Source organism: Pan paniscus, chromosome 4 (genome assembly GCF_029289425.2).
Source record: "Pan paniscus chromosome 4, NHGRI_mPanPan1-v2.0_pri, whole genome shotgun sequence".
NCBI classification, from domain to species: domain Eukaryota; kingdom Metazoa; phylum Chordata; class Mammalia; order Primates; family Hominidae; genus Pan; species Pan paniscus.
The window spans coordinates 103,452,964-103,474,609 of record NC_073253.2 but is presented as its reverse complement, the minus strand read 5'-3'; the positions used below and the strand labels follow the sequence as shown (position 1 = coordinate 103,474,609).

General features: G+C 36.3%; 1 protein-coding gene across 1 annotated transcript in view; it reads left to right on the top strand.

The window, feature by feature from the left end:
- The window catches only part of FBXL17 (F-box and leucine rich repeat protein 17), a 525,355-nt gene that overhangs the window by 189,475 nt on the left and 314,234 nt on the right, over positions 1–21,646 (top strand). The window contains exon 6 of the mRNA XM_024928895.4: positions 6,621–6,751. Coding sequence (XP_024784663.2) covers positions 6,621–6,751 — 131 coding nt within the window. The remainder of the gene's footprint in view (positions 1–6,620; positions 6,752–21,646) is intronic.

Here is a 21,646-nt window from a genome sequence, read left to right as displayed (position 1 = left end):
AGTCAGTCTTTACAATTGAGGGTTTTGTTTCATTTTTAACTTTTGTAAGGTCTTAAGAAAATTTGGAAGCCATTTGAGGTCTGGTCTGATCTTTTCTTTTCTTTCTTTCTTTTCTTGCTTTCATCTCACTCTGTCACCCAGGCTGGAGTGCAGTGGTGCGATCTCGGCTCACTGCAACCTCTGCCTCCTGGGTTCAAGCGATTCACCTGCCTCTGCCTCCTGAGTAGCTGGGATTACAGGTACGCCTGACCATGCCTGGCTAATTTTTGTATTTTTAGTAGAGACAGGGTTTCACCACGTTGGTCAGGCTGGTCTCGAACTCCTGACCCATTTGAGGTCTTTCGATAATCCACCAAGTTTATGTTTCCTAGGTAACATTTTAGTGTCTCATTTTATATTTAAGTACATACATGGCCATACCAATCATTGACTAATTTTAGTCTTTAACATGAATTAATTAGATGTCACTTTTTTTTCTAATAAAAGCAGTATTAAACTGAAAGATGATTACCTACATTCTACATTCTCACTTGGGTTTCTGTTAAAATACCTTACTAAATATTTAAAAATTGGAGTGAAACATTTAGATCTTGATTGTAAGGCTTTGCTTATTCAAATCCTCTGTGATTTGTATAACTCACAACTACCAGTGAATTATAAGGAAAGTAAGTTTAATTAAAATGTCAGTTTCCTAAATGTAATTATCTGTTTGAGACTATGAAGGATTATTTTAGGTAGCTTTTTATGAAACACTGGGGGCACCATTATGAAATTTCCATAGTGAAGGAAGGAGTGTGATGAATTTGACAGAACTGTTTGTGCAGTTTTGAATAAAAATGCCACATCTCTTAGAAGTGCTAGTTTTGTGTCTTGTAATGATGCTGGTTACTGGGGATTCGTCTCTTGGAACTGCCTTTGGATACTGTCATATTTCAAGTTGAGTTGGCCAAAGTGGTTATAGGGAAGGCCATGTGAATGTAGTGACTGTCAGCTCATGAAAAAAGAAGAGTAAAATACTCTTTAAGGTCGCTGTAGAAGCCTGGAGCATAAGAGCTCAAGTAAACCTGTTTCTTCATGTATACATTTGTGCTCCACTGGAAGAGTGAGAAATGTTTTATTTATGGACAGTACATACAGGCAGTAAGAGTCACAAGTATCCCAGTGTCATCCGTCATCTAGTCTACCTTATTGTGAGGAGTAGGCCTGGATGCAAGCTTTCTAAAAGTTCAAGAGTCAAATAGAACTCAAATTTTAGATATTTTTGGATTTTCACAAGTCTATAAAATAGCTCAGATTTGCCAACATCTCTCTATCAAGTACCTGCAATTTGAAAAGTTATCCCAGCCTTGTTGACACTCAGTTATCTTTCCTATGATGAAGGACTGAACTGGCACAAGCAGCTTTATATTTTCTTCTCTACACAATTTTTATTATATGCTCTCACCATCTTCTTGTTGATATGTGATATTTTTATTGTGGTAAAATGTACGTAACATAGAATGTGCTATTTTAACCATGTAAAATGTACAGTTTAGTGGCATTAAGTACATTTAAACTGTTGTGATGGAGAGATAACATTACAATGAAGGAAGGCAAGAGATAGGTAAGAATTCACATAGAAACTCTGTGTCAGAAGCTGTGCTAGAACCCCAAATATGCATGTGTAGGAGATATTTATGTAGCTGGATAAAATTTTTGTGACTTCGAATCTTCCTAGAAACTATGGTAAAGGATAAATTGGGAAAATAAAGTCATGCTATATGTGTATTTTGCATGGTTCTATTCAGTAGTTCACATATGCATATAGCTACAAGTAGCAAAATTAATCCTTAATGTTTATAGGTTTAAGAGTCATATGTCAAAGTATTTACAGGCAGCCCTATGGGTCCATTTAATGTAGTTTATTTCTTATTTTCCTGTGATACCAACATGGGGCTGCTGTCAGCACATGAGCCCAGAAAGCTGCCCAGCATCTGCAGTTCTCAAGGGCTGTCTGGTTCTTTTTACATGTTACAGAACAGTATATTTCCAACAGTCATAAAAACTTTTTGTGTGTGGGGATCAAAAATGCCCTATAAAGAAAGCTAGCTGTAAAGACAATGTGGTTTAAAAAAATGGTGATTTTTAGGTAGAAAATAGAAGTGTGGGGGACAGTAATATTAGGATTATCAAATTTAAGAGTGACTCAGATCCTTGACACATACAAATTCATCTTTGCTCAATCAAAAACAAGAAAACTTGACCAGTGAAACCGTTTTATCCACCTATCTAGCCCTAATGCAAAATCTTGTGAAAAATAAAACTTTAGGGAACATAAAAAGGCAGTTAACCTGTGTTAAGATATATATGGAAGCATGTGACTATTGACAAGTATGAATTGAGTAAAAGCCAGAAGCTGTGCAAGTATTTTCATAAAGTGTTTCCATTAAACCCATCTTCCCATGAGTAAGGGTTGGTTTAAGAAATTTAGGAAGACCTCCCCACTTTCTAGATATCTCTGTCTGTCTCTGTCTCAGACTCTCTGTCTCTCTCTATTTCTCTTTTTTCTGACAAGAGTGGCCACATCATAACTGACTGTTTTCTAGGAAGTATTTTCTTGGAAGCTGAAGACAAGCCTAGAGGAGAAGACTGAATGGACTAAGCCTCTCACTCTGTGCTTTTGTGAGCATAAGTATCTGAAGAGGGACAGAGAGCTTCAGCATTTAAAGTGGGCAAGGATATTCCCCTTGTCTTGAGTGAAGCCTGGCTTTTCTTCAGCAATACAACGTCCCCGCAGCCCTCCTGCATTTGTTTTCTACTGATACACAACAAATTACTACAAGTTTAGCAGCTTAAAACAATGTACATTTATCATCTCACTAGTTCTGTGGGTCAGAAGACCAGACAGACATAGCTTAGCTGTGTCCTCTGCCTAGGGTTTCACAAGGCAATCAAGATCTCAACTGGGGCTGTATTTCTTTCTAAAGCTCAAGTCTTCTTACAAGCTCATGTAGTGGCTTGAAGAATTCAGTTCCTCGTGGTTGTAGAACTAACATCCTTATTTTCTTGCTGGCCCTCAGCCAGTGGCCAATCCCCAGAAGCCTCTCATAGTCTTTTTCACAGCACAGTTGCTTAGTTCTTCAGGACCAAGCAGGATAATTTCTCAGACCTCTAGATCCTTTGTAAGGGCTTAACTGATTATGTCAGGCCCACCTAGGATACTTTCCCTTTTGATTCATTCAGTGTCAACTAATCAGGAACCATAATTATAGCTGCAAAATCTCTTTGCTGTATAAGGAGAATTTCCATCCTAATCGTGGGTCCTGTCCACACTCAAGGGGGCAGGGATTATGATAGAGCATAGGCCATTGGGATCATCTTAGAATTTTGCCTACCATACCTGTTTATTTTCTCACTGTGTTTCTCTCAGGGTCAGGAGGTGGGGGCAAAGATCCTCTTTGCTCTGCATAGCTTCTTTCAGACTATTATTTTCCTTCCTCTCATGAAAAATAACAACAAAAAAAACACTGAGTCTGAGACTTGTGCTTTTTTTCATTACCATTGTCTCTTTCATTTTATTGCCATCCCATCCCATCCTATGAATTCTTCCAGCAACTACATGAGCTTGTAAGAGAACTTCAGCTCTAGAAAGAAATACAGCCCCAGTTGAGATCTTGACTGCCTTGCGAAACCCTAGGCAGAGGACACAGCTAAGCCATGTCTGGTCTCCTGACCCACAGAACTAGTGAGTTGATAAATGTACATAGCCATCTATCCTTCTGGTGTCTCCTGTTCATAAAAGATGTTGGCTTTCCATTTTGCTCCAAGCCCAGCCATGACTGTGGGTGATTTCAATTTCTGTGCCCACCACATGCAGATCACATATTGGAAAGGAAGAAAGCACAGCAAAGAGCATTCATATCAGCCCTTTGTTCCCTTAGGTGAATTCTAGTGAGGTCAGAAAAGTTATAGAAACTTATTTGCTATTTATTTTGTATTTTATTTGTCTGTCTTTTTTATGTACCTTTAGATACTTTAAAAAAAAAGCTACAATGAGAGGTAAGATATAGGAAACGGGCTATGTTTGCAGCAGAACTTTAGAGCCCAAACAGCTCACCTTTGAGCCCTGGGCTTAGTATTGATTATAATTATTTCAGTAAGGTGAACCTTGAGGAAGGGGAAACTGAGGGAGTTGTCCAAGGTTCTGACTGGTCAGTTGCCTGAAGCTGCTGAGACAGCCAGAAAGGTCTGTTTTAACAAGAATGAGTCTGTTCCTGTGTGCTTTGGTTGCCAAGTACCAGTTATGTTCTGATGTTGCTAAAACCCTTAACCTGTGGTTATTGAATAGGAACTTGGTAAGAACCCATTTCTTTGCTTGACCTGCCTCTGTTCTGGAGCATCATTTTGCTGAGTCCCATACTAGACTGGACGTGACTTCCTTGAACATCTTACCTGATAAGCCAATTGCAGAGAGCTTTTCCTGAAGCTCTGCCTTTACTAATGCCTACAACCTAGCCCTTAGAAGAAGCTGGTACATACACTTGCTGTCTCAATTAGAAAGAATTTACCTGCTGTTGTGGACCTTTTTGTGTTTTATCTGTTGCAGCTATCTCTATTTATCTCCATAGTTGGGCAGCATGCTTCAGAGAGCATTGAGTAGTGACTCTATGAACTCTCTCTGTATAGCTTCTCCCATTGGGAGCTGAGGTGGAAAGAGTGTGAGTACTGCCTGGCAATTTACCTCCTACCCTCCCAATGACCATTCTTTTGAGCTGTCCTGTCCAACACTGTAGCTGTTAGCCACATGCAGATATAAAAATTAAATACAAATTAATTAAAATTAAATAAAATTAAAAGTTCAGGTCCCCTGTCACACTGGTCACATTTTAGGTGCTCAGTAGGTACAAGTGATTAGTGATTACTATATCAGACAGCAGAAATATAGAACATTTTCATTGGAGATTCAAGTGTCTAGTCTTATCTTGGAGTTTAAGCTGAACTGACTTAAATTCTCACATGCTTAGCAACTTAAAACAGTACCAGTTTATTATTTCACTATTCTGTAAGTTAGAAGCCTGTCTGACACAGGTCTCACCAGGCTAAATTCAAGGTGTCAGCTGAATTGTGTTTCTGAAGGGAGCATCTGTTTTCTTGCTCACTCCTACAGGTTTTTTGGCAGAATTAAATTCCTTAAGGTTGTAAGTCTGAGGTCCTTATTTCTTCCCGGCTGGCAGCTGAGGGCTGTTTCCAACTCTAAAGCTGCCCATCTTCCTTGACTCCTGGCCCCTTCCTCAATATTTGAAGCTAGTAAAGGTAGCTTGAATGAATTGATTGATTCATTCATGATTGAAACATCTCCTGTTATCTTCCATTACATCTCTCTGGCTTTCTCTGAGTAAGCCTGTGCTTATCAGGGTCTCCAGTGATTACACTGGGACTACTCAGATAACCTGGGATAATCTCCCCATCTCGAGATCCATACCTTTAATCATATCTGCAAAATCCCCTTTGCCTTATAAGGTAACATATTAGAGCATAGGTATCTTTGGTGGGAGGGGTATTTGTGTTATTTGGTCTATCATATGCCTCCAGATTAAGTTTTGCATATTATTAAGCAAAAATAGCTTAATATTTGAAAAGGTAGCTTATTTGAAGAGGATAATTAAGATCCTACCACCTTTATGTAAATATTATCATTAATTTGCTTTAGAGGCTAAACATCAGGGGAAGACAAGAAACTTAAAGAAATAGAAAATGAAAACATGGAGAAGGTGGAACCTGGAGAAATTTTTGCTTCTTAAGCCACATTTTATATCATTTTATGATGAAACACATACCCATAATAGTACAGTTTGGAGTACATTGATAATATATCACCAAGCTATCTCTGAATTAACCATTTAGTCATATTTCATCTTTAAAAAAATAAAAAATCTATACAGAAATGGCATAATTATGAAGGTAATATCTGAAATTGAACAATGTTAGAATTATCTTATCAAATTGTAGGTACTTAATGTAATATATTCAATACCTTGCCTACCTATTAGACAATAGATTGCTAACTTGATTTTTAGGATACTTAAGTAAAATCTACTTTCTTTTTTTTTTTTCTTTTTTTGATACACAGTCTCGCTCTGTTGCCAGGCTGGAGTGCAGTGATGCGATCTGGGCTCACTGCAACCTCTGCCTCCCGGGTTCAAGAATTCCCCTGCCTCAGCCTCCCAAGTAGCTGGGATTACAGGGATGCACCACTACGCCCAGCTAATTTTTTGTATTTTAGTAGAGATGGGGTTTCACCATGTTGGCCAAGATGGTCTTGATCTCCTTACCTCGTGATCCACCTGCCTCAGCTTCCCAAAGTGCTGGGATTACAGATGTGAGCCACCGCGCCTGGCCAAATCTACTTTCTTTTAATGTTTGTTGCCATTCAGATATTCACCGTAGATTTCTATACTACACTCATGCTTAATTTAGTGTATAAAATATTACATATACAATATCTTTAATTAAAAGATTCTAGCCTATCTATTTTAAATATTTTACAGTGATATTCTACCTTGTAATAAACTACATTTGTAAGTTTTGAGAGTGAATGTAGCATTTACCTTTTTCATCTTTCATTTTATTTATCTCATTAGCTAAGAAACCTTTCCAGCTTGGACCTACGTCATATCACTGAACTGGATAATGAAACCGTGATGGAAATTGTCAAGAGGTGCAAAAATCTTAGCTCTCTCAATCTCTGTCTGAACTGGATCATAAATGACAGGTAACCATTGTAACATGTTAAAAATACTTTTCTAGAGGAAAACATTTAGGAAATACTAATTATTATAACAAGGCATGTCTATAACTAAAATTGAATACAGCTGTGCCTTTTCAAATTGTTATGTTTAAGTTTTGAAAACCATCTAGATCTATACTTTTAATGCATCTATTGCTTATAAGTGCAGCAAAGTTTTTAGGTGCTTTAATACAAATATTTGCCTCAACAATTGTAACAATAGTAGGCTGTTGAATTTTTTCTTTGTTATCCATCTAAGACATACCTGCTTTTTGCCATGCTTGTAAGTTTGTAATGATATATTATTTGTCACTTTAACATTTTTGCAACATTTGTGGTTGATTTTAATGATTTGGAGAAACCATCTGAAACATTAACATTTAAACCCTTTCTTAAAGGTGACATTTTTTTTTCAGAGATGGAGTCTCACAGTGTTTCCTAGGTACAATTCCTGGGCTCAAGCAATACTTCCGCCTCAGCCTCCCAAGTAGCTGGGACTACAGGCATACACCACTGCGCCTATATTAGCCCATTCTAGCATTACCATAAAGAACTACCTTAGACTGGGTAATTTATAAAGATAAGAGGTTTAATTCACAGTTCTGCAGGCTGTACAGGAAGTATGGCTGGAGAAGCCTCAGGAAACTGACAAGCATGGCAAAAAGCAGGTACATCTTACATGGCTAGAGAAGGAAGGAAAAGAGTGAAGTGGGAGGTACTACACATTTTTAGACATCCAGTTCTTGTGCGAACTCATTATCAGGAGAACAGCAAGGGGTAAATCTGCCCCCATGATCCAATCACCTCCAAACAGGCTCTTCCTCCAACATTGGGATTACAATTTGACATGAGATTTGGCTGGGAACACAAATCCAAACCATATCAGCACCTAAGGATGACATTTTTTTCTCAGTATATGTATATGTAATTTGTTTCAGAAATGGAAGTCAGGTGATGAAAGCTTAATATACAGTATAGAATCAGAAGTTTTTTCTTACGAATAATGATTAACCCATTTTTCTTTGAAATATTGCAGGAAGGAAGAAAAAAATACAGGAAAACCCTTAAAAGTAGACTATTATAATGAAAACAACAGAGTAGCACTAGCACTACTGATTAGGTAGATTTGTAAATATGAGCATGAGAGGATTCTTGCCCAGTAAGTTTCCAAGAATTTTGTTTTAAAAGATAAGTTTCCAAAAATATTTTCCTTTCAAATTAGAAAGCACTATTTCAGCTAAAATTAGAACCTGTTTAGATTTAAATATTCTTTTAAAAATAGGAGAAATAATTTGTGTCAGATAATGCTTTAAATTTAAGATATTTCCCCTCTTTTTTTTTTTTTTTTTTTTTTTTTTTTTGAGACCGAGTCTTGCTTTGGCACCTGGGCTGGAGTGCAGTCAGTGGCATGATCTCTGCTCACTTCAACCTCCACCTCCTGGGTTCAAGGGATTCTCTTGCCTTAGCCACCCTAGTAACTGGGATTACAAGTGTGCACCACTGGCTGGGCACAGTGGCTCACACTTGTAATCCCAGCACTTTGGGAGGCCGAGGCGGGTGGATCACAAGGTCAGGAGATCCAGACCATCCTGGCTAACATGGTGAAACCCCATCTCTACTAAAAATACAAAAAAATTAGCCAGGCCTTGTGGCAGGTGCCTGTAGTCCCAGCTACTTGGGAGGCTGAGGCAGGAGAATGGCGTGAACCCGGGAGGCAGAGTTTGCAGTGAGCCGAGATCACACCACTACACTCCAGCCTGGGTGATAGAGCAAGACCTCGTCTCAAAAAAACCAAAAAAACGAAAAAACAAGTGTGTACCACCACATCCGACTAAGTTTTGTATTTTTAGTAGAGATGGCGTTTCTGTTGGCCAGGCTGGTGTCAAACTACTGGCCTTAAGTGATCCCCTGCCCCGCCACTTCGATCTCCCAAAGTGCTGGGATTATAGGCATGAGCCATAAGCCACCGTGCCTGGCCTCCCCTTTTTAAATTTCCTTTTATACCTAAAAATAAAACCATGTAGACTCCATTTTCCCCAATTTTGGTAAATTCTAGTGACATTTTCTTAAATTACCCTGAATTACTCTTTATGTGATAGCCTTGACTTCACTCTTTCTTAGTACAATTTTTCTTGAAAAATGTACTCCTCTAGAATGGGTATGGGATCACCATTTATAAAAATTCTCTCTTGTTTTTGAATAATATTCACCATATGAAATATATCAATATCTAAAGAAAATGGAACTGGAGGTCATTATTCTAAGTGAAGTAACTCAGGAATCAAAAATCAAATACCATGTGTCTCACTTATGAGTGGGCGTTGAACTACTGGTGCGCAAAGGCATATAGAGTGGTATAATGGACATGGGAACTCCAAGTGAGGAGGCTCGGAGGGAACGAGGGATAAAAACTGCCTATGGGGTACAATGTGCACTATTCAGGTGATGGGCGCACCAAAATCCTATACCTCACCACTATAGAATTCATCCATGTAACCAAAACTACTTATGCCCCTAAAGTTACTGAAATTAAAACATTTAAGAAAAAGAAAATTCAAATAAATTAAGTTTCCTGAAAACAAAGTTTACAAAGTAAAATTCTTCTCTATAATCAACATCCTATATAGAAAATTTAAAGTAATCTTTAAAAAGCTATTCATAACAAATAATGAAGTACATAAATACTATCTTGTGGTTTTAAATATCTAACATTAGTTTAATATATTACCGTAAATTTCTTGGTAATGCATTGAATTAAAAGTAGAAAACTGGGCCAGGCGTGGTGGCTCATGCCTGTAAGCCTAGCACTTTGGGAGGCTGAGGCGGGCGGATCACAAGGTCAAGAGATTGAGACCATCCTGGCTAACATGGTGAAACCCCGTCTTTACTAAAAATACAAAAATTAGCTGGGCATGGTGGCACATGCCTGTAATCCCAGCTACTCTGGAGGCTGAGGAAGGAGAATCACTTGAACCTGGGAGGCAGAGGTTACAGTGAGCCAAGATCACACCATTGTACTTCAGCCTGGGCGACAAGAGCGAAACTCTGTCTCAAAAAAAAAAAAAAAAAAAAAATAGAAAACTGTTTCTGCAATAAGGTGATTATATTCCACAACAATTTTCTGTATACAGGACATGTGTAGAAGAGTCATTTAATGGGAGATACTATAATTGATAAATAAGATACGGTCTATACATGGTTGTATGAGTTATCTAAGTAAATATTTTGCTTAGGTTTGTATCATTTAAATACAGATGGGAGAGTGGATTTCTAATCTTCTAGTTCTTTAAATGCTTATTTTGTTGTAGCTGGGTAATTTACAAATGAAAATGTCGAGAGCTCTCACTTTGCCTTTCCTTCCCTTTGTTAGGCTTCATGTACTCAAACCTTGTGCTATTTCAGTCATTTTTTTCCTACTTAACTAATGGTTATTTGGTGTTTGATCCTAAATATATGTATTGTAGAGATTTATTTGCAAGAAATGAAAGTGTATTTTTATGTTTTTAATGAAAAAGTTTGGATTAATTAAGAAAACATGCATTTTAATGAGGTTGAGCAGTAGAGTTTTAAAGATCAAGCTCTTTTAGGTTTTAATTACACTACTTGCACTTATCCTGTATACTGTAATAGAAGTTTCAAACATTAAAACCCACTTTGCAGTATCATCTAAATTACTCATCTCATTGTTCTTGCCATGCTATATTACTAAGCTAAGTAATATTTGTAATTATATTGGTATAAATCTAGAACTTCCCATCAGTCTTAATTATAATTTCAGCACTTAGCTGAGATGGGTTAGTAACCTTCCATATAGAGGGCACTGGAATGCACTAATGCGTTTAGCCTATCAATTAATTCTGTTTTACATTCGTTCATTATTATTATCCTCCAGTAAATCAGAAAGCATTTATTAGCCCCCTACTAAATACTTACTACTGTGTCTCAGACTGTGGGGCACTGAGTTCCTGCTGTTCTCAAAGGTCACTCTCTTTAGATGACATAAGACTTAATGATAATAGTGAGCCTTGTAAGGATCGAGGGGACGAAAGTAACCTTTATTACTCAGGTAATTGATAGGCACTTTACACGTGTTCTCATTTAATCTCTTCAACGTCTTTTGTTCAGGGGAAGGTCATACTATTTCTATTAAATTTAGACCATTTCTTTGACTTTCTTTGGCTTTTCAGTGGATGTATTTTTCCATCATCATTGCAGTAAAAACTCTAAACAAGAAAAAGTGAATGGCTAATCAGTCAATTTTCCGTATCATAGCTGGGATTCACATACGATTGACATTTATATATAAAATTCTTAATTTTTTAACTAAGCTCATTATTTTCTCTCATATTGAAAGTATAATGGAACTTTCAGATATTAATTTATATACAATACCTATTACAAAGATTTATCCTGAATGTTGCTAGTTTTAATAAAGGATTTCTCACATTAAGATAAATTTCAGTACTTGTCACAGTCCTTTATATATAACATTTATCGTAGGTTTTAATAATTCTTATCTGTGAACTTTTTAAGTTCAAAATTTTAAAATATGTAGTAATTGAAAGACTTTACTGTTACACTTTATGGTGTCTGTTAGCATTTTCTGGTCCTTGAATTGATCTCTGTGACTAAGACATGCTGCTTTTTATCTTTGTTTTTCCAAAAGCACGTTTTGTGTTTAGAGAGTTAAACAGCGTGATATTTTCTTGTATTCAGAAGGATGGTCTAGTAGTCATTTGACATTTACCATTGCTTTTGAATACAAATAACATCCAAGTGTTTTATGAAAAGAGGACACTGACTATTTCTATCAGTGATTTAAATTAAACATCTGGTTATTACGTCTCATCCACTCCCTGATTCTAAGTTTATTGAAATTTTTTTGTATTTATATCAGTCTTTATTATTTCACATCCAATTTGGTCTACAACATTTTTGTATGTTTGACGCGGAGTCCAAAAGCAGCATGTTTTGGGTGTAACAGCTGATGTGTAAAAAACTGGTCCGAGCGTTGTTATAGCAATATACTTATAATGGTTCTTTTATTCTTTTTTTGTTAATAAGAATTAAATAAAATCTAATTGATTTTAATAGATCTTTACAAAAACTGTTTTCAGTTTTTAAACCATCAAAGGTAATCTCTCCATTTCAATTTTTAACATTGGTCCTGAAAATGAACTTAGTTTATTTAATCTTATGATATATCAAATCATATATTTGATAATGGGGATTATCAAATATATGAGCCTTTCTTTGGCAGTTGACCATGCATGCTCATGAATTAGGAGAACAATATAGAAAAATAATACAAGATAAATAAGATTATCTAACATCCAGTAGCTAAAGTCACAAAGCATAACAAAGGCCAGGGTTGTTGTTAATATCAATTATATTGCCATGATTTGCTGTGTGAATCTTGTATTTATGTAAGGGAAGCTATTGCATCAGTGCACACTCTAAAATTTGGAGAATTTTAAATCTTAGACTGTTATCCAGTTTCTTTCAAGTAAAAAATAAGGTCTACAAAATATTGCTATTTTATTTTATATGTGCTAGAGGTTAAAATAGTACCTATAGATATTTCTCTCTTTTTTTTTTTTTAAAGACGGAGTCATGCTCTGTTGCCCAGGCTGGAGTGCAGTGGCACAATCTCAGACCACTGCAACCTCTGCCTCCCGGGCTCAAGTGATTCTCCTGCCTCAGCCTCCTAAGTAGCTGGGTTTACAGCCCCACCATGTGGGGCTAATTTTTGTGTTTTTGGTAGAGACGGGGTTTCACCATGTTGGCCAGGCTGGTCTAGAACTCCTGACCTCAAGTTATCTGCCTACCTTGGCACCCCAAAGTGCTGGGGTTATAGGTGTGAACCACTGCCCCCAGCCAGATATTTCTCTTTAAAAGTAACTTTTAAATAAGACCATTTGAAGTTGCAAACTTCTGGGCCACAGCTGAGTCTAGTCCACAAAGCTGTTTTGTTTGGCATATACAGTATTTAAAAATTTTGAATTAGTTGCCAGCACTTTAAAAATTGGTAGAGTTCACATAAAGATTCTGAATTCAGGCTTTTGGAAAAGTTGTGGACCCAAGAATACTAGGCCCACATTTTCTCATGTCAACATTCTTTCCAGGATGATGAATGGACTGTTCTCTTTGGCCCCCTTTCCATTTATCCACTCTTCCCACCAAACTGAATTATCCTTCCTTAAAATTGAGATGCAGAGAATTTTAGATATTTCATATTTAAATCATATGGTTCTTTTTAAATTGAGTCTGGTAAAATATATTAAAATATAATAGTTCATTAGTCTACCTAAATTAGTTATTTACTATTTCAGGCACTGGAATGTTAGTCAACAGGTGGAAGTTATAGACGGAGACAGAATGCAGCTTAAAATAAGTTAAAACCTTGATTTTCATCGTCTGCCTTCCAAAATAGAGAATGCACTCTTTGTTAGTGTTCAAACAGAGTGCTGTAAAGGAGTTTCCTGAATTATAAGGAGGGTTGGACTAGTTTATTAAAGTCCCTCAAACTCCACACCTATAATTTGAAGTTGATTATTTTAAAATGAATTCATTGGCAATGTTTAGTGTTTGGTTCATGATTCCTTTGTTTTCAATATTAAGAAAAAATCTTAATACTATTCTCTCTGTCTCTTTTTTTATTTTTGTATAGAAAAAGCCCTCTTTTGTTTTTTTAGGTATATTGAGGTGAAAGTTGTAGAGTGACAGATTACTCCACCACCCCTTTCAGTGAGACTGACAGCACCTTGGCTCGTGTAAAACTCAGTGTGGCTTTATATAAAGATTTTTCTAACTCCCCTGATCTTCTCTGGATGTTTATTCTGTTTCTTCTTTCAAATTTCCGTTGATTCAATAAAAAACGGTGATATTTAGAAATAAAGTTCAGAGAGGATTTGAGCAGGTGTTGGTGATATAAAATATTTGCTGAGTGCCCATTGTGTTTTATTTCCAAGAATTGTTTTGTGAACATATGCTATATATTGTATTTATAAGTGTTCAAGGTCTGGATAGATAATCTACCATCTTCCTGTGAATGTCATGTCACAGTGGACTTAGAATTTTATTTCATTTCAATCCCCTAATATTACTTAATTCTCCTAGAGACTGAGGTTTAAAGATTGCCCAAGGGGAACAAACCTATCCATTAAATCCAGCAGGCAGAGTTGAATTTGAGTTTGAGAATATTTTGTTTTCTTTTACAGTTAAGTGGTGTGGAGGAGAGAAATACTTTTCACCTTGGAGTATTGAGTGTGAAGTTTGAGCAATTTTCTCTCATAAAAGCCTGAAAACTTGGAAATAAAGAGGTGGCAAAAATAATGCTGACTGTTGAAGCTGCTTGGGGGTGGTATTTATAGCAGCATCACCCTGCCTCTATAGAATGCAGAGCAATCTGTCTGCATACTTATTGGTGCCTAATAATGTGCCTGGTTAGGTGAAGCTTTAGTAAAACTGAATTTTAGCTTATTTCTGTAATCCACTGAATAGTTTTGTGTATTGTCTATGACATTATTTGTATTTTTGCAAAAAGAATAATGAAATATATTTTACTGAGTTCTGAGAGGATTATAGAAACAGAATGGAGTCTTTCTAAACTAGTGACGTTAGTTTGAGGTAAGCATATTTTTGACACTATTTTTTTGTATTCACATATTCACAATTATGTGTAAGACCATCCCTAGAAAGATAGTTTGATATTGGAGTAACTATTATTCCGGGCTTCCAAACTATCTTTAAAAAATCATGAGGCCAGGCATCGTGGCTCACCTCTTATCTCAGCACTTTGGGAGGCCAAGGAGGGTGGATTACTTGAGCTCAGGAGTTCAAGACCAGCCTGGGCAACATGGTGAAACCCCATCTTTATAAAAAAATTTTAAAAATTAGCCGGGCATGATGGCACGTGCCTGTTGACCCAGCTACTGAGGAGGCTGAGCTGGGAGGATAGCTCGAGACTGGGAGGATTGCTTGAGACTGGGAGGCAGAGATTGCAGTGAGCTGTGATCGTGCTACTGCTCTCCAGTCTGGGTGACAGAGGAAGACCCTGTCTCAAAAAAAATAAGATACGAAACTATGCCTTTTCTGTTCTTCTATCCATTAGACCTTCTTTCTAAAACCATGATTGGCCATGTAGTGCTAGTGAGGTAATAGTGTGTGTGTGTGTATATATATATATATATATTTTTTTTTTCTGGAGCAAGAGTAATAGCAATAGCTAATAATAGTTACCACTTAATTATACTGTGTTCCAGACACTGTTCTGTTTATACACATTGTTTTATTTAATCTCTACAACAACCCTGAGGAAGGAATTATCCCTATTTTCAAACAAAGGAATTAAGGCCCAGACACGTTGAATAGTTCACAACTAGAGGAACCAAGACTGGAACCCATTTTTGTGGTCTTCAGAGTTCAAGCTCCTACCATGAAGGGCTCACTGTCTTCCATGTCCTTATTCTGCTTCAGACCTAGAGTGACCATATATCCTGATTTGACCAGGATAGTTCCAACCCATGCCTGTTGTTTTGCCATTCTGTCGGGTTTAGTATTTGTGCTGCTGCTGTTCCTAAGTTCCAGAATATTTTACTTTAAATGATAAATTAAATGGTCATCCGACCTCAGACATCAGACATGGTTGATCATTCTGAACATGGTTAGAATGGTACCTTTGCTTTTCCCTATGGGATATCTAAAAGGTGACATGTTTGAATATTTTACTGCATATATCGAGTTGTGGATATTTTAAAAAACAGCTTATTTTTGGTAAAAAGTAATTTTTCAAATTAACCCCATTTGTAAATACTCTTCATTTCTTATGATGTTTCTTGAGGAAAGTAGAAAATTTTGCCCATTTTTGTGTTTTGTACTACACATGGCTCATAGTTGGTCTGAAAAAGAATTTCACTAATGAATTTTGAATAGGTATTTATTTAACTTATAATGATGCACAATTATTTTTACAAACGTGTCACTATCTGTAAATGCTTCCTTGTAGGTTGTAGCAAATACTTAACCATTGCAGATTAAAGGAGACTACTGGTTCTAATACTTTGAATAAGTTGTCTTTCAATTAAAAAGAAGAAAGTTATCTTCATCAAACGGTTCAGTACCTTTGGCAAGAAATAATTGGCAAAATTAATCTCTACTTTTTTAAGTATGTGGGGTTTTTCAAATAATTGATGATATTTTGCTACAACAGGCAAAGTTTTTCTGGTAAAATTATTTGTGCATTTATCCTCAGATGAAGTTCTTAGTGCATTCAAATTTAAATAAACTTTTTCAGTTGTTTGGTAGGTAGTAGTATTAAATATCAGTTCTGATATTGATTCTTTTAGTACTTATAGTTATTTAATATCATTTTTAAGGAAATACTACTTACTATGTAACACCAGAGTATTTAACCTAGTAAAATCACTTTAAAGGAAAAATCTATATGATATGTATATATTTCAGCCTGCTTTGACTTTTAACTTCAAGGGATGAGATGGGACTGAATTTGATGTGGGTGATTTTGGCTTATTGATTCTCCATGTTGACATTATTTTGTCTAATAGAATAATGTGAATATTTATTATGGTCCTAACATGTAATGGTAATTTTTAATTTCTGTGTTGTCTTTGGTTCCTAGTGAGCAATAGTGCATAAGTGAACATTTCTACAAATACAAATAGTAGTAATTAAGAGCTCCCATAGAATCATATTACGGATATTTCTGGATGTGCTACTCTAAATGCTGCAACTGCTTTTGTGTTTTTCAGGCCATAAAAAGCTGAGTAAACAGAGGTACGCATTTAGCTTGCAGTATTTAAACATATTTCCTTGTTGTGAAATCATAATTTGTTTTTAAATTATAGGAAAGAATGAGATACATTTTATATGATGATGAATACGGCGTTATAAGCTCATGGATTTAGGGATATCCTAATCTCAGATCTGTTTTAAAATTGCCAACAATGAAGAAAATCTTCATTTATTGATGAAAATGATGATACCTTATTGACTGCTTGGACAAATTTATACCATCTCCCACTTCTCCCAGGAGTTGTCTTATTCTTAATTCACCAAACCAAAAGTGGCAATTAAAATAACTCATTGTTGTCAAAATTTAAAAATTTGTGATAAATGAAGCCCAGTAAATAGTGAAAATATGAGAAAGGTGATTAAATCTGACAATTTTCTTGTAAAAGACTTGAGATGATAAATATCTCCTGTGATTAGTTATTAATTTAGTGCAAGGGATTTTGCTTCAGCCTAAAATATTTTATGAACAGTGGCATATAGAAATATTTTAGAAAATAGGTACACACATGCTTAACCATAGGAGAAATTGCTGGAACTTGATTGGTAATAATTAAAAATGGCAGACATGACATGCAAGTGTCTGGGCTATTTTCTGTATGACAGTCCTTTCAGAGATTAGGAAAGGGAAGTGTTTCCTGAAGACATGAAGAATGACAGAATACTTTCAGCTTGAACCTTTACGCTTCATGAAAATGGAAAGGTTTTATGTGTATCATTCTTCAACTGATAAAACATTTAATTTAAGACAGTATACAATTACTCCTCACTTACTGAAGTATGAAAAATATCAAAGTTGTTACTTAACAATTATAGTTGCACTGCTACTAATAATTTCCCTTAAAATGAATATGAATTCCATTTAAAGAAAAGATGAAATAATAATGGTGATTGTAATGAAGTGCTGTATCATGTTACTGTCTAGCTGAATCTATAGCGCATGGCTCTGCTGGTGGCATATATTATTGTGCGGATGTGTGACGTTTGGTTTATGAGTCTTTCTCCTTGTGAGGAGGACCTGGATCTTCATCTTGCGCCCTGTGCCCTCACTTCACAGCCCCCCTCCACCCCTGCTTCCAATCAGCACCTCACACACGGCCCTGCTCAGAGGATTAATTTAATACATTCGTGTTGGGAGAATTATAGATCATGCTTTTGTATGATGAATAAATTTTCTTTTAAATTTGGCTGAAACTCTGGCTGAAATCCAGGCAATTGGTTCAGATTCTCCCTTTCTAACAGATTTATTTATTTCTGAATAAAGTTGGTGCTTCATAAAGTGAAAATTTAATGTCATTGTTCGGATTCAGATAGAGCTTGCGTTATGTATTACATGCCATTTGTCTGAAAGCCATAGCCTCATTTTTGAACAAGGAATAGAATTCCAATGTTCAATCAGTGCATTTTGCCCTTTTAATAGGGACTTTGGAATACTTTGAGTGAAGAAGTGAGGAACCAGAAACTTTGCCTGCCTTCCATTTATACCTGTGTTAATTGAAAAGAGGCTGAGGAGACAGTTGCAGCTTTTTTTTTTTTTTTTTTTTTGCTTCTTTGTGTAAAAAGTATAGCTATATGAGAAAAAAAAATCGTATGAGTTTTTCTTTAGCTCTTCTTGTAGTACTTTTAAGTGCTTCTTTTCAAATGTATATTTAGTGTTTGGTTAATTGCTACTATGAACCTAAACACACTGATTAAGGCCAGGTTCACATTAGAACAATTATCTGGTTAATTGCTCTGGTGCAAAAAGAGGCTAAAAAATCATCAGAACATCAAGTTGTGAAAGCACTGGCAGGAGTTTCAAAACCACCAAGCATACCTACTGCAAATCACATCAGCAAAGCAATTAATTTAGGCTAATTGCTTTTCTGTTTGTTCAAGATGCACTTTGGAACTGTCTTTTGAAATGGTGGCAATTAAGATTAGTGAGCAATATAATTTAAAAATGTTAGAACAGTCACTACTTTTTAAAAGTGTTAACTATTCCATATAAACCTGTACAATATATCTCTCATCCATATAGTACTTTGAAATAATTAAACAAAATAAGGTTATTTTATATATTTATAAGATTTCCATAAGAAATAAATTGAGGAGTAGATTACCTATGCCTGAACTATAGCATAGGGTTATCTTTAATCCTAATTTTCAGTTAGAATTATCTAATTTCAGCAATTCATGCTATGATAGCTTGCTGAATGTGGTGAGAAATAGCTAGCCTCCAAAGGTGATATTGGCTACTGGCATTTTCTCCAGTTGAATGTATGTTTGGCTTCTCATATGGCTTCTCATAACATAATCAGGATTTTAAAATACATTAACAACCAGATTTGACACAATTCACATTATTGAGGTTTTCCTTGTTATTAACTATTATAATTTTGGCAGCACCAATTTGTCAAAAATTGTAAGCTACTTAAGTTTCCAGCTGTTTCTCTATGAAGCAGTGTTGTAGCAGGTCCTCAGCTGAAAAGAATGACAATTTTAGGGATCAATTTCTTGTTAGGAAATGTAGAAATACCATTATTGGAGGAATAACCTTTCATTCCCCAAACTGTTTCTCTGTTCACCATATTGTCAAACAAGCAAGTAGCTCTTTCCTTTACCTCTGTCTTTCCATAGAAGCAATTCTTACGCGGTATGTTTAGTGACATATCCTGCCCCATTAAATTGTTCAAAGAAAATAGGTTGTATTGTATTAAAGACTGTGGCTCTGCAAATGAATCTTTTAGAGAAACACGTGTTAAAGGAAGTCCTGGTAGCAATTATCATTTCTTTACTGTAATAAATTTGATCTCTTCATAATTCAGTATGAATAGATCTTTGGACATAGCTAATTAACTACATCACAAAATTAAAATTTTCTCTAGGGATTATTTTCTTTTTTTTATTTTATTATTATTATACTTTAAGTTTTAGGGTACATGTGCACAATGTGCAGGTTAGTTACATATGTATACATGTGCCATGCTGGTGTGCTGCACCCATTAACTCGTCATTTAGCATTAGGTATATCTCCTAAAGCTATCCCTCCCCCATCCCGGGATTATTTTCATAGGAAAAAAGTATATGTGCCTTTTATAAGGATATATTTTTCTTCTTTTATAAACTTCATGTTTTCTAGTAGTGCTACATACTCAATCTAGATTTCTTGGTGATGCTATTTGTTGTGGAATGTTCAATTAGAAAACTGCTGTTGGCCGGGCACAGTGGCTCACACCTGTAATCCCAGCACTTTGGGAGGCCGAGGCAGGTAGATCACTTGAGGTCAGGAGTTCGAGAGCAGCCTGACCAACATGGTGAAACCCCGTCTTTACTAAAAAAATACAAAATTAGCCAGGTGTGGTGGCTCACACCTGTAATCCCAGCTTCTTGGGAGGCTGAACAGGAGAATCGCTTGAACCCAGGAGGCAGAGGTTGCAGTGACCCGAGATTGCACCATTGCACTCCAGCCTGGGCAGCAAGAGCTAAACTCCATCTCAAAAAACAATAAACAAATAAAATAAAGCTGCTCTTGTAGGTAAAAATATCCAATTAGATGGAAATGTATTGATTAGATCAAATAGAAAAGTGTTGAAGGCTCTTAAAACACAGAAAAATCTCCCAACCAAGCAACTTAAATGATGGTATCAGACGTTGAGTCTGGATCTTGGTCTTCTGTTGAAATCTGTGACTGAAGCAGCAGAGTAATATTACTTCATGTTGGGGAAAATGCAAGCTAGTACCTACTTTTGTCCTTCAGAGCTTCTGTGATTATTTATAGTTGAAAATATAGGTACTATAAAAATGTCTGTATTTTGTAGAAGATAGAAGATGTCAAAGTATAGACACAATTTCTGGCTGTATTTTTATATATGCACTCTTTTGTGCAATATGACGTTGCCTGTCCTCCCATCAAAAGGTGGAGTCTTTTGCTTTATCCTTCTATCCTCTTACATCTGTGCTGGCTTTGTGACTTGGCTGTGACTGATAGAATATGGTGGAAATTTCGTTGTGGGCCTTCTGAGCTTTGGCTTCAAGAAGCCTTGCAACTTCTGTTCTTGCGTTTTTGGAATACTGCCACCAACATGTGAATAAGCTCAGAGTGGTCTCTCTGAGAATAAGAAATCACATGAAGATGGAAGTCTAAACAACAGCCAGAACCAACTGTCAAACATGTGAGTAAGGCCATCTTAGACCATCTATATTAGTCTGTTTTCACACTGCTGTTGGGGACATACCCAAGACTGGGCAATTTACAAAAGAAAGAGGCTTAATTGGACTCACAGTTCCATGTGGCTGGGGCCCTCAAAATCATGGCGGAAGGCAAGGAGGAGCAAGTCACGTCTTACACGGATGGCAGCAGGCAAAAAGAGAGAGAGAGCTTGTGCGGGGGATCTCCTCTTTTTAAAACCATCAGATCTTGTGAGACTTACTCACCATTGCAAGAACAGCATGGGAAAGACCTGCCCCCATGATTCAATTACCTCCCACCAAGTCCCTCCCACAACACTTGGGAATTCAAGATGAGATTTGGGTGAGGACACAGCCAAACCATATCACTATCCAATCTTAGTCAAGCCTTCAGATTCCTGCAGTCCTTTGTAGTAAAACCAGCAGAATTGCTTGGCAAAGCCCAGTTCAAATAGCCAGTCCACAGAGTTGTGAGCAAGTAAGAGTTTTTTTTTTAAAGCTACTAAATTTTGGTGTGGTTTGTTTTACAGCAATAAATGACTAAGATACTGACTTTGTAGCTGCCCTATGTGGGGAATTTTATATTAAGTCAGGCTGAGAGTTTTTCATTCATTAACTTATTTAATTATCACATTAACTCCATGACATAGGTATCATTATGCCCTGTTTTATAGATAAAGTAAAATGGAGCACAGATAGGTAGAGTGTCTTGCTGAAGATCACAGATAGCAAGTGCAGAGCCAGGATTGAATGTAGATCTGTCCGACCTCAAAGCCCCCACAATATCCTAGCTGTTAAACTGCCTCCAACACCTTATTCTGAATTTAAAAATATAGTTGGTTGCAACAAGCAGTTAAACTTACCTTGGAGTCCCTGAAATACAAGTGCTAGCTAATAACA